This window comes from Mustela lutreola, chromosome 6, assembly GCF_030435805.1.
Source record: "Mustela lutreola isolate mMusLut2 chromosome 6, mMusLut2.pri, whole genome shotgun sequence".
In the NCBI taxonomy this organism is placed as follows: Eukaryota; Metazoa; Chordata; class Mammalia; order Carnivora; family Mustelidae; genus Mustela; species Mustela lutreola.
Genome location: NC_081295.1, coordinates 16,785,189 through 16,799,649, shown reverse-complemented (window position 1 = coordinate 16,799,649; position 14,461 = coordinate 16,785,189). Strand labels below are relative to the sequence as shown.

The 14,461-nt window shown below is 37.3% G+C and overlaps 1 protein-coding gene across 1 annotated transcript in view; it reads left to right on the top strand.

Annotated features, from left to right (window-relative positions):
* The window catches only part of NT5DC1 (5'-nucleotidase domain containing 1), a 135,187-nt gene that overhangs the window by 115,918 nt on the left and 4,808 nt on the right, over window positions 1-14,461 (top strand). The window contains exons 9-11 of the mRNA XM_059176802.1: window positions 1,193-1,311; window positions 2,418-2,570; window positions 9,431-9,599. Coding sequence (XP_059032785.1) covers window positions 1,193-1,311; window positions 2,418-2,570; window positions 9,431-9,599 — 441 coding nt within the window. The remainder of the gene's footprint in view (window positions 1-1,192; window positions 1,312-2,417; window positions 2,571-9,430; window positions 9,600-14,461) is intronic.

Genomic DNA, 14,461 nt, shown 5'->3' with positions numbered 1-14,461 from the left:
AATTAAAAGTTTGATTTACTAATTGCTCTAATCGATTGCTCTTCCATCTCTCCACCCAACCCTTATCTGCTTCCTAATTTTATTCAGTCAGTTTTGGGGGAATGTGTATGTTATAGGAACAAGTTAGAGCTTTGGTGTATGCATTTTTCTCCTTCATGCTTATAACCCAAACATCCATTAATTATTAAGCTAAAAGTTTGGAGGAATCATTCAGACATCTTACAGAACTTAAGTACAAAAATTTTTCTGACTATATATCTTCATAGGAAGATTTCTTACATTAATGCTTTCTATCCAGTCCTTAAGAATGTTTTAAATTAAAGCTGTGACATAATTGACTTGTACGAAAGTAATACTGGTTTGCATTTTTCATAATACAGTGCTGTTTAATCAATCTGAGGGATACTGTAAAAACAATAAACTTTATAAATGAAGTTCAAAATGCATTCTAAAGTCCACTTTTTTTTAAAAAATCTGTTGATCTATTCCTAATCTAATGGAGGAGAGTAAACAGCACTGCATTTGGGCATAAATAGGAGGATGCCAATACAAATTTCTCTTTTCTAAAGTTGTATCTTGTTCACAGTTGCGTCCATGAGCCATAGCCAGGTCCAGGAATCCAAATTTAGAGACGATTTATGGGTCTGTCTTACCCTTTTGTCTTCTAGCCCCCTTTTGAAGTCCTAATGTAAAACTAAGGAGTCCGGTTAATAAAAAACCACTTACCAGCTTTGAGGTCTCGAGCAAAGTAACTTCCCTGAGCCTTCTTATCCTCAGTTAAGAGGCTCGTTGTGAGGATGAAGTAAAATATACCCCCATTACCCACAGCCTCCCCACAGAGCAGTACATTTGCTTCAGCTGATGAAGTGACTCCTCATTCTCACCAATCATGGGGGAGGCTGTGCATGCGCAGAGCGAGGGGCTGTAGCGGAAATTTCTGGACCCTTCAGTTTTGCTGCGAACCTAAAACGGCTTTAAGAAAATCATTTGAAAAATCCTCTATGTATGAAAAATGTTAGATCTGTCTAGATGAGGACAGCCATGAAGGACTTGTAATCACCCGGGTGCTCACTGAATGCTGGCTCCTGTCCCCACACGGCTCCTTCCTGTGCACATCCTGCAGCCGTGCTTGGTGGGGGTCTGCCCAAAAATCACTTGATTAAAGGGTCTGATTGTCAAACTCTCTTTTCAGAAAATGATGAGGAACAGGAGGCACTGCCATCTCTTGATAAACCTGGCTGGTACTCTCAAGGGAACGCTGTCCACCTTTATGAACTTCTGAAGAAAATGACTGGCAAAAATGAACCCAAGGTATTTTCTGATTGAGGTGGGGTTCTTGATGCCCTCCCGCAGGCATGAACTATTATAAATTAAAACCATAATTCTAAATGCATTCAGCTTAGTTTTCTGTGGGGGAAATCATCTACTACCTCTGCCTATCTTGCCAGTCTTTTACCTCTTCTGCTTAAATAAGCCTTTTCTCTGTGATCGAGACTGACTCTTTACCTAGAACAGAGAAGAGCAAAGATTTCAAGCAAGGAGGCACAGTTCTAGGGGATACACTGGACGAGTGTGTGGGATACCTGAGGAATAATATTCTGATAACAGGTCACCGAACAAACTTTATATGTAAAACAAATGTCAATTGAAATTACACCACAGACTAGCCTAAAGACACACTTGATTTTGATATGCTGGTCACATTGTTGATGTTGGACATGGGTGCATTTTTTATAGCATGACACTTTCTTCCAAAAAATGTTTACCGGAAAGATCAGCGGGTAACTGACCCCTGCTCCACTGGCTCCCACATTGCCACAGCACCCTGGGAACTCTTGAGGGGTTTAACAGAACATTCTGACTTGGAGGTTCTAGTTCCTACTTCCTTACCGTTTTCTCATGTAAATGTAAATTGAGGGGTATGGATTAGATCCGCGGGGCTTTGCCTGAGAATAACTGGAGAGCCTCCCAGAGCCCACTTACCCAGCCCGGCAGAGATTCTGTTTCAGCCAGTCTGGGTAGGTCCCAGAAACTCTTGGAAAAGCTGGTGTGATGTGCACTCCTACAAATGTAATCCATTGTAACAAGTCATCGCTACTCCACCAGTTCTTCACTTCTAAGGGCGGGCTTCATGATAAACATACAGACTCTGACTTCCTTAGAAAATTGAATAAACTCAGCCCCTGCCTTTCTTCTACCTGCAAATGCGTTGTGTCACTTCTTACAGCAAACCTGGTGCCCCACAAACCAAATGGGGCAGGTTGAATATTTGTGATGGTATTCACGGAAGTTTTAAGATGTTTATGTAACTTTTGTCCTAAGGACTTTTTTACAGGACTTTTTTCTGCTTCATGAAGTGAACACCACCACTTTCACATTCCTCATGCCTCAAACAGAATTTGCTGTCTGACTTACAGGTGGTTTACTTTGGTGACAGCATGCACTCGGACATTTTCCCAGCCCGTCATTATAGTAACTGGGAGACAGTCCTCATTCTGGAAGAGCTCAGAGGGGACAGAGATGCGAAGCCTGAAGAATCAGAGCCTCTAGAGAAGAAAGGAAAATATGAGGTAAGGGTTTCCTTACTAGCTCTTTCCTGGAAAGAAAACCCTTTATGTTTGACATATCTTAAAAAGTGCTTATTTGTGCCAAGAGTGATGAAATCTCTTGGCACTTGGTGAACTTGCTATCTCAGTCCTGTTGTTAATCTTGTTGATAATTTTTAAATAATGCCAAGACCCATCTGTCTTCCCAGCCCTCTTGCTTTCACCCAGTACTATGACTCCATGGGTGTTTTTTGGCTAATGTCGAGGCAACCAGATCCTGACTCATATAGTCACACCCTATGTCTCTTTTGCTTGGCCATGAAAGCTCTTCTGCTCTTTCTTCATGAGTATAAGTTAATACATTGGTAGCTCCTTTAGACTTGGTTCCTCAGCTGCCAAGAAGAAACCTTAGGCGAAGACTTGATGTAAAGAAAAGTAAAATATGTCATAAATCTGAAAAAGGGGAAAAAGTATATAAAAGCAAAAAGCAGCAGAAAAGAAGAAAGATCAGAAAATAATATGCATTTCTAAATTCATCCCAGTGGAACAACTCTAAGAAGGAAAAACTCAAGTCAAGAAACAAAAAATAACTATAAAAAGAAATGAGCTATTAAACCACGCAGGGACAGAGAGGAAACTAACAAGCATACTACTAAGTGAAAGAAGCCAGTTTAAAAAGCCTATATATTGTATGATTCCAGCTATACGACATTCTAGAAAAGGCAAAACTACAGAAAGTAAAAAGACCAGTGGTGCCAGGGGCTCAGGAGGGAGGGAGGTGAGTAAATGGAGCACAAGGGGTTTTTATGGATTTTCATGATACTGTAATGGTGGAAACATGACATTGTATGTTTGTCAGAACCCATAGAACTATACCACATGCAGTGTTAACCCTAATGTAAACTACATTAATAATAATGTATTAATACTGGTTGACCAGTGATAACAAATGTACCGCACCAATTACTGCAAAATGTTAATAATAGGAGAGACAGTGGGCAGGAAGGGGAGGCAAATGGGGAACAGCTGTATGAGAACTTTCTGCACTATGTGCTCTAGTTATCTGTAAACCTAATCTGTTCACTTAAAAAATAATAAGCATAAATAGACCCAACAAAACGTTAGAAGAAAGGGTTCAGGTTTTTCTGAGGTTTCCGCTGAGTAGCATTTAGTCTTCAACATGACACTGGAAGTTCTTTGGACTGTTTAAGAAGAGCTTTAAAGCAGTCTTACAGGGGGTAGGCCTTGCATCCTGCGTGACTTGGGAGAAGGTTTTCACTAAAGAGAAATCAGGAGATGTGGTTTCTTCAGAATGCTTTGAGAATACAGGCACTGTATTAAGAAAATGAAGACTCCATGGGAAGGTGTCCTCCGACATTTACCACAGACATAGCCCCGTCCTTTTCCCATGACCCCTTGCTCTTGCTGATCAGTGATAGACACATGAACAGAGTTCATGACTGGCTTGTAGACAGAAAATGATGAGTCAAAAGCTTGAGAATTTTATTTCCTGACGCAAAACTATCAAACTCTACCTCCCCAACCCGCCCTGTTCCCCTGAACGTGGGCAAGGAAGCAAGCAAGAGGACGGTTCGGCCGAGTGACACGGTTATACAGTAAAGCCCTCAGAGGGCTCCAGCTGTAGCCCTAAACTCTCTTGCCATCTCACATTGTTGAGACTCCAGGTTAAATGGAATTGTGGAAGATGGATTGGGGTCTGAGGCAGGTGTTTTGCTGCAGGATTCCCAGCTGTGGCCCAAAGCATCATGTTGAAAAAGCAGAGTATGCTCGTACTACTTGATTCCAGAGTTGACCTGGTCAGACTGAATGATAGCATGTTTCTGCAGTTTGTGTTAAGGCAGTGTTTGTGTGATGGGTTCCTCCTTAGCAAATGTTTCAGGACAACTTAGTTCTCTCTTCTTTAAGGAGAATCCTCTAATCCTACATCTTTCTGCTTATATTTAAAAGCCGATTTAAAATTTAAAACAATTGGGTGTTTTGTTTTGTTTTTTTTTTAATTATCTTGTAACACAAACCTAGGACTATAACTTCTAGAAGCCGGACTGCTTTCATATTTAAGTTCACCTGTATTCCTATACACAGAACACTTTCTCCGTCAGCACATCAAAGCCTTTGTGTAAGTACAGCATGTCATGAGAATTCAGATTCTTTCCTGCTTCCCTGTGGAGGAGACAAGAATACAAAACCATCCTCAGTTGTTACAGGAGGAAGGAGACAGTCCATAAAGAGAGCTAAACAGAAAGTATCGTGTGAGGGCTCTCCTGTTGATTTTGTGATTATTAAGAAAAATGTAGTTTCATTTTTCTAACCAAATGTCATACATGTAATATACATCACATTCAGTGTTTTAGTTAGCACAAAACCAGAATGCAAAGGGATTTAATTCCTTATTTCTAGTTAACTTTATGCAGCTTAAATGAACTTTTAACAGGATAATCTAAAACCAAATCAGATCATTTCAGGATTGATGCACTCACTGAACAAAAACATTTACTACATTCTGTAGAGGTTAGCATTTTGTTTCACTTAGGCTTGAATTCAATTTCTCAGATATTTACAAAAATTTCACCCTTCATAAAACCATCTGGAATGTGAAGATCACTTTTACTTCCCTTCATTTGTGACAGGAAGCTCAAGATAAGGACAGAGAACACCTCAAATGGCACTCAAAAGGCTTACATAAGAATTTTTTTCTAAAATCTTACTGCATCTGTTGATTATCCATTATACTATACTGGAGCATGACAGATAAGCAAAAATGGCCCATTTTAATAATCAAAGTAAAGCTAGTTAAAGAGACAAGGAAGAATAATTTGTTTTCATTTATCTTTGGAGAAATAAATCAAAAGTCACTTCATTAATCTTGTAATTACTTGGACAATCTTAAATGTCATAAGATTAGCCTCCAAAAGGAGCTCTCCTCTTCAGCTTCCTTCATTACTGTTCTCATCTGTTTCTTCATTCGAACTTAAAACAAATAAAAATGTATTCTTCAGCTTTTTAGAGTAACATACTATGAAATTTATGTGCCAAAATAATTCATTTTAATGATGAAAATTCTCAGCAAACAAGAAGGGGCCAGCCTTTGATTAGAGAAAAGCTATCCAACAAAACTCAGTGAGAATATAATCTATAATGGAAAATTTTAATGGAGAAAAAAGCCATACTTAATGGAGACAAGTGGTCTTCAAGGTTCTGAGCTAGACAGAGGATATCTATTATTAATTATATTGTGTAACAGAGGTGGCCAACATGACAAGAAAAAGAAATACGGAATTAGAGTTAGAAGATACCAAATTGTGATTATTTCAGAGTTGTATAGTCGTTAGCATGGACCACCTTAGGGAAACAGTCAGCAAACCATTATAACTAAGAAGAGAGTTGTGAAAATGCTAGATCCAAATCAGCATTCAGAAATCAATAGCTTGGGGCACCTGGGTGGCTCAGTCAGTAAAGCGTCTGACTCTTGATTTTGGCTAAGGTCATGATCTCAGGGTTGTGAGATCAAGCCCCATGTCAGACCCCTCACTGGCTGTGGAGCTGCTTAACATTCGCTCTCTCTCCCTCTCCCTCTGCCCCTTGCATTCTTTTTCTCTTAAAAAAAAAAAAAAAAAAAAAAGGAATCAGTAGCTTTTCTCTGTGCCACCAGTAAGGACTTACAAAATGTAACAAGAAATAAACCATTTACAAAAGCAAAGAAAATGAATCATTATATTACTGTCTGAAAATACATCTCATAAGACCTTGATAGAGAAGTTTTTAAGTCTCTATTAAGGTTCTATTAGGGTTTCTGAACAGGTGAAAGAAATCAAAAGTACAAATCTCCAGTTATAAAATAAATTAAATCTAAGGGACTTATTATACAGCATGGTAACTGTGGTGAATAATACTGTATTTCACATATGAAAATTGTTAGGTGATTAGGTTTTTACAGTTCTAATCATAAAAAAATCTAATTTTTCGATGATGGCAGATGTTAACTAGACTTACTATGATCCAGGCACCCCATCCTATAAATGGATTATAGGCCTGAAAATAAGAAATATATCTGTAAAATTAATGCAATATACAGAAATACCAAATTATTATGCTCTGCATCTTGTTAGTATGTCAATTAAACCTCAATTTTAAAAAAAAGATTCTAAATACAAATAAAAAAATAGAAAGATATACCATATTTTAAGATTATACTGATACCTATTTTCCTCAGATTTATTTATAAGGTCAGTATAATGTTATAAAGAAATCCCAGGAGGATTTTGGATGGACCTTCACAAACTGATTATGCATTAAGCAGAAAACTGAAGGCCCACAAATAGCTAAGATAATTTTGTAAAAAAGGATAATAAAGGGGAGGAATCTTACCCTATTCAATACTAACCATGTTAGGAAGCTACAATAGTTTTTCAATATAGTACTAACAGCAAAATACATAAAAAGGTCAGTGAACAGAGGAAAATGAACCCAGACATAGGACCCTGTATCACATTCCAAGTTACCATGTAAATGTGATGCGTGGTAGAGGATTGTCAGTCAGCAGGAAAAGACAGCTCAGTAAATAGCACTGAGTAAGTAGTCCCAGTATATGAAGAAAAAGGAGTCCCTTTTCCCCCCTATATAAATTTTAAATGGATTATAGGCCTGAAAATAAGAAATATATCTGTAAAATTAATGGAAGAAAATTATGAAAATATTTTTGTGACCTTAGAGTAGGGAAGAATTTCTCAAGTTAGAATCCAAATGGGCAACAATAAGTAGAAAAAAATGAGACTGTATCAATATTAAATACTTTTGTTCAAGATACCTGGAATACTGTTAACCAGTGTGTAAAAGGGAAAAGGATCTTCTTAAAACATCCGTTTAGATAGAACCTTATGAAATTGCCATTTTTTGGATGTCTAAAATAGTTCAACATCAGCTGAACAAAGTGAATAAATGGACAAAAGGTATCCAGCAGGTATAATGAGTCTGGAGTTAACATTCTTTCAGATTACTCTCTATGAGACATTTTTTTTGTTTGCTCTGCCAGTTCCCCGTGGGGCTCTTCTGTATTTAGTCTTGTCAATAAAAATAAGTTACAAGTTAGGTAGAGGAAACTGGTTACATTCAGACTTTCTTTTCTTTTCTTTTCTTTTTTTTTTTTAAACATTCAGACTTTTTGTCCTTCTTGAAAACTTCTTACTTTTCCATAGTGGTCAGTGACCTTAATGTGAGTATTCATAAACACACTTTTTTTTTCTTTTTCAAGACTAAATGGATCATTTCTAATTCATATAAGTATGGAGAGAAAGAGAGATCCAATATAACTTAGTTGCCATATGTATAATGCTCTCTCCTATATAAATTCATCCTTAATTAAATCTACTCTACAGTGTAATTGAGAAATAAGATTTGATAGCTCTGTGTATGTGTGTACTTATATATATATACATTTTTCAGAATAAATACTCAAAATTTTTATCACAAGTGTAAAACATAAGAGCTTATTAGATTAGCAGAGATATCTCAATATATTATTAAAATGTCAGTCTAACATCATTCTCTTCTTGTTCAGCATATACATATACTGAGGTTTTAATTTATGCAGGTCTCTGCTGAGAATATCAGAGATTTGTGGTTGAGTCACACACCATTCCTTTTTTTTTTTCTTTTTTTTAAGATTTTATTTATTTATGGAGTGCCTGGGTGGCTCAGTGGGTTAAAGCCTCTGCCTTCGGCTCAGGTCATGATCTCAGGGTCCTGGGATCGAGCCCCGCATTGGGCTCTCTGCTCAGCGGGGAGCCTGCTTCCTACTCTCTCTCTCTCTGCCTGCCTCTCTGCCTACTTGTGATCTCTCTCTCTCTCTGTCAAATAAATAAATAAATAAAATCTTTTTTTTAAAAAAAGATTTTATTTATTTGTCAGAGAGAGAGAGAGCACAAGAAGGGGGAGTTACAGGTAGAGGGAGAAGCAGGCTTCTTGGGAACCAGATGCAGAACTTGATCCCAGGACCCTCTGCCTGCCACTCCCCTGCTTGTGTTCTCTGTCTCTCTCTCTGAGACAAATAAATAAACCTTAAACAAGAAAAGAAAAAGATGACAGATTTTATAATCCAGATTATATAGATATGATGGGAGTTTTTACAATTCTTAATTTTATTACAAACCCATAAAACACTGAGAAATATTTTTTAATGAATCTTTAATTTAGTCTACAATTTTTATATCCCTGCTCTGACCTAGACATTAAGCCTTAAAGTTACGCTAATTTATATAAGAAAGTTCCTAATCTTCTGTAGTTCATTGTCAAAAGTGAAAATTAATAGTATGATAATTTGAAGATAGCCTGAGCAGGAGTATATTAGGGATAAACTCAGGGTAGGAAAATGGAGAAGACCTAATTTAACCTGAGTGTGAGAAATTAAGGAAAATGTCTTAGGTGCATCCAGGCCAGATCCCAAAGGATGAGAAAGGGTTCCCAAACAAAACAAGGGGATGATACTTCTTTTTTTTTCTTTTTTTAGGGAGAGCACTTTGGGCGGGGGGGGGGGGGGGGGCGGGGGGGAAGTGGTGGCAGAGGGAGGAGAGAATCTTAAGCATGCTATATGGTCAGCACAGAGCCCAATGCAGAGCTGGATCTCACCATCCCGACATCATAACCTGAGCAGAAATCAGGGGTCAGATGCTTAACCAACTGAGCCACGTAAGTATTCCCAGAGCAAGAAACAACTAAACTAAGCTTTGTTTTCATTTTTATATAGTATCTGGTTTGGTTAAATGTAAACTACACAAATTCCTAGAGTTTTCCTAATTTGATTTCCTGAATGGGGGAAAAGCTTACAACTTTGAAAATTAATCATAGTTTTCATTGTTCTCTTGTTTCAGGGTCAAAAGGCAAAGCCTCTAAATGCATTATCTAAAAAGTGGGGCTCTTTTTTTATTGATTCGGTTTCGGGACTGGAAAATACAGAAGACTCATTGTTTTATACATGGTCGTGTAAAAGAATCAGTACTTACAGCACTATTGCAATTCCAAGTATTGAAGCAATAGCAGGTAAGCAGAAACAGACTTCTAAAACTTCAGCTGTCACTAGAAAGTAATGACTGTAAGTACTAGAATTCTTGCCTTTGAAAGAAGAAAATCTTCCCGTTGCATTTATTTTTCTTGGGCTACACCTAGGTTATAGCAACCTATGTAATTAGGACCTGCCTGACTCCTGGAACCAACTACAAAAACTGGATTTTTTTTTTTTTTTTTTTTAAGTCTGCTTGGGTTCATAGGATAAAAGGAAAAGTTACCAGGACAGTTTCCTTAAAAAGCCATGTAAGGTGAACCTGACTTTTGGAGCTGCTTTTCCCTTACTGTTTGGTGTTTGCTAATTCTAAAGAGGGCACCAGGGAAAGTGAGTGGACCTTTCATTAGCTTCCTGAGCCTACAGGCATAGGAATGGAAAGTAGGGTCTGCCAGAGGAGGGATGAACCTGACGAACTCTCTTAATCTGTACTGAGACCCTCAATTTACCTTAGAGTAAAGATAACTAAAGCTCAGTGTTCGATCATCTCAATCCCTAAAACTGCATTGAGAATATTCTCTTTAGAGGAAGTTAACATCATTCTAGGGCTCAAATTATTTCTAAAAACAATGAATGTAAGGTTCAGCACATAACAAAAAACATCTAGGTCCACAAGGTTATGAGATTATACTAACAGAAATAATAAAATGTACCATGGCCAAGTACAGAAAAGAAAGGACTGAAAAATTTAGTAGAGACAAAAAAACAATAAACAGAATGGATGTTCTAAAAATGAACTATTAGAAAATCAAAATTAAGGGGCGCCTGGGTGGCTCAGTGGGCTAAGCCGCTGCCTTCGGCTCAGGTCATGATCTCAGGGTCCTGGGATTGAGTCCCGCATTGGGCTCTCTGCTCAGCAGGGAGCCTGCTTCCCTCTCTCTCTCTGCCTGCCTCTCCGACTACTTGTGATTTCTCTCTGTCAAATAAATAAATAAAAATCTTTAAAAAAATTAAAAAAAAATTTAAAAGAAAAAGAAAATCAAAATTAAAAACCTAATGGATGTTTAAAGTAGATTAGACACAGTTGAAAAGTGAATTAGTGCACTGGAAGACAGGCCAAAAGAAAATTTTATCCAGAATGAAGAAAAAACAAAGCAAGATACAGAAAAAAGGAAGATATAGAAGAGGGACTAAGCGACACTGGAATACAATGAGAAGGAATAAGATTTCTATAATTGGAACCCCAGGAGATGAGAGAGTAAGCCAAAAGTAATAGCTACAACTTTCCAAAAATGATGAAAAGAAATAAGGCAAAGGTGTAAGAAGCCCAAAGAACTGAAACAAAGTAAATAAAAATAAATCCAAAGTTAACTGCTAAAAATCAAACATAATTAAGAAATATTAAAAGCAGCCAGAGAATAAAAAACAGATTGATTTGAAAGGAGTAAAAATTAGACTACAAAAAACAAAAGAAGCCAACACAGTAGAACAGTATCTTTAAATTGCTGAAAGACAGTGGCTATCAATCTTGATGGCAGTCTATACCCAGTAAAGATACCACTAAAGAATAAAAGAAACGTATTTTTATAGACAGTCAAAAATGGAGGAAATTTATCTCCAGAAGACCTACACTAAAGAAAATACTAGGGTACTATTCTTCAGGCAAAAGTAAGAATGTTCCCTGTTGGAAGACTGAAGATGCAAGAAGGAATATACAGCAACAAAGGGATAGATAATGAATAAATTAAATGAACATTTTCTGTTGGAAATTTTTTTAAAAGTTCTAAGAGGTTTAAAGAAAGCATTTTTTAATTTTATTTTTATTTATTTATTTTTGGGAGGGGGTGAGTGGGAGCAGGGTGGGGACAGAGGAAGCAAGAGAATCTTAAGCAGGCTCCACACCCAGCATAGAGCCCAACATGTGGCTGTATCTCACAACCCTGAGTTCACGACCTGAGCCAAAGTCAACAGTTGGGACACTTAACCAACTGAGCCACCCAGGTGCCTCTAAAGAAAATATTTTAAAACATGACTTTACCAAAAAATTGCTAGAACTGATAAAGAAATTCAGCAAAGTCGCAGTATATGAGTCAATACAGAGAAATCCGTTGCATTTCTACACACTAACAATGAAGCAGAAGAAAGAGAAATCAAGGAATGGATCCCATATACAACTGAACTAAAAACCATAAGATCCGTAGGAATAAATCTAACCAAAGAGGTAAAGGATCTGTACTTTAAAATTTACTGTAGAACACTAACGAAAGAAATTGCAGAAGACATGAAGAAATGGAAAAAGATTCCATGCTCATGGATTGGAAGAACAGATATTGTTAAAATGTCTATGCATCTCAAAGCAATCTACACATTCAGTGCAATCCCTATCAAAATACCACCAGCATTTTTCACAGAGCTGGAATAAACAATCCTAAAATTTGTATAGGACCAGAAGAGACCCACAAAAACCAAAGTAATGTTGAAAAACAAGAACAAAAGCAAAACCCCAAACTGGGAGGCATCACAATTCCAGACTTCAAGCTGTATTGCAATGCTGTAATCATCAAGACAGTGTGGTACGGGCACAAAAAGAGACACACAGATCAATGGAACAGAATAGAGAACCCAGAAATGGACCTTCAACTCTAAGGCCAACTAATCTTTGACAAAGCGGGAAAGAACATTCAGTGGAAAAAAGATAGTCTCTTCAACAAATGGTGTTGAGAAAATTGGACAGCCACTGCAGAAGAATGAAACTGGCCTACTTTCTTACACCATACACAAAAAATAAACTCAAAATGGATGAAAGACTTAAATGTGAGACAGGAACCCATCAAAATCCTAGTAGAGAATACAGGCAGCAACCTCTTTGACCTCAGTCACAGCAACTTCTTGCTAGGCACGTCTCCAAAGGTGAACTATTGGGACTTCATCAAGATAAAAGGCTTTTTGCACACCAACGGAAACAGTCTACAAAACTAAAAGGCAACCTACAAAATGGGAGAAGATATTTGTAAAAGTCTTATCGATAAAAGGCTAGTATTCAAAATCTATAAAGAACTTATCAAACTCAACACCCAAAAAAACAAAAAATCTAGTTGAGAAATGGGCAGAAGACATGAACAGACATTTCTCCAAAGAAGACATCCAAATGGGCAACAGAAACATGAAAAAATATTCAACATCACTTGGCTTCAGGGAAATACAAATCAAACCACACTGGTCAGAATGGCTAAAATGAACAACTCAGGAAACACAGATGTTGGCGAGGATGCAGAGAAAAAACCGTCTTACACTGTTAGTAGGAATGCAAACTGGTGCAGCCACTGTGGAAAACAGTTGAGAGGTTCCTCAAAAAATTGAAAGTAGAGCTACCTTATGACTCAGTAGTTGCACTCCTAGGTATCTGTCCTAAGGATACAAAAATAGTGATGTGAAGGGGCATATGCACCCCAATGTTTATAGCAGCACTATCAAAAATAGCCAAAATATGGAAAGAGCCCGATATCCATCAACAGATGAATGGGATAAAGTTATACTACATCTTCTTTATCTATCAAAAAGAACGAAATCTTGTCATTTGCAAAGATGTGGATGGGTGGATGGAACTAGAGGGCTTATGCTAAGCAAAATAAGTCAGTCAAAGACACATGGCACATGATTTCACTCATATGTGGAATTTAAGAAAATAAAACAGATGAACAGAAGGAAGGAAAAATAAGATGAAAACAAAGAGGGAGGTAAACCATAACAAACTCTTTATAGGAAACAAACAGGGTTGCTGGAGGGGAGGTGGGTGTGAGGACGGGGTAACTGGTGATGGGCATTAAGGAGGGCATTGAAGCAATGAGCACTGTTATTTGCAACTGGTGAGTCACTAAATTCTACCTCTGAAACTAATATTACAGTATATGTTAATTAAATTGAATTTTAATTAAAATATATTTTTTAAATGATGCCAGTGGCAGGGGGACAGTTATAGGCCAATGGCAGTGGGACAGTTATAGTTAAAATGCTTAGCATCCTTGTATTTTATGGTGAGGAAATGAGTATGTTAGGTAGGGGCGCCTGGGTGGCTCAGTGGGTTAAGCCTCTGCCTTTGGCTCAGGTCATGATCTCAGAGTCCTGGGATGGAGCCCCGCATCAGGCTCTCTGCTAGTGGGGAGCCTGCTAACCCCTCTCTGCCTGCCTCTCTGCCTACTTGTGATCTCTCTCTGCCAAATAAATAAAATCTTTAAAAAAAAAAAAAAAAGAGTATGGTAGGTATTGATAAGTCAAAAATGCATGTTGTAATCTCTAGGATAACTAAACAAAGAAACCATAATGAGATACATACTAGCTAATTATGTAAAATGATTTTAAAATCGAAAAGAAAAAAAAATGGAAAGAATATGAAAAATAAATAAGACATGGAGAATATTCAGTAAGGTGACAGATTTTTAAAGCTGAGTAATTATATTAAGTATAGATGGCAAAAATCTCTGATTAAAATCCTGAATGAAATAACAAAGCCCAACCTTGGGTTGTTCAGAAAAGACATCTCTGAAATACAAGGACACAGGAAGTTTAAATATCAAAGGATGGCAAGAGATAATACCTTGCTAATGATAACTAAAAGAGTTAGCTATACTAATGTGAAAGAAAGTAGACATTAAGGAAAAAACCCATTATTAACATGAAGGAGAATTACTTCTTAATAGTAAATTCAGTTCTCAGAACTATGTATCTGAAAGTCTGAGGCATTCACAGGTCCCTGACTAAGATCAGAACTTAAATCCCTCCATTATCTTAAAACCAAGAAACCGCTGAAAAAATCCATTCTGCTTTGCAGAAGTATATGCTTTTGCTTGCTTATTAGTTTCCTGAAGTTCCTCTCAGAATTTGGCAACATGCCTGAGGAGAAAAC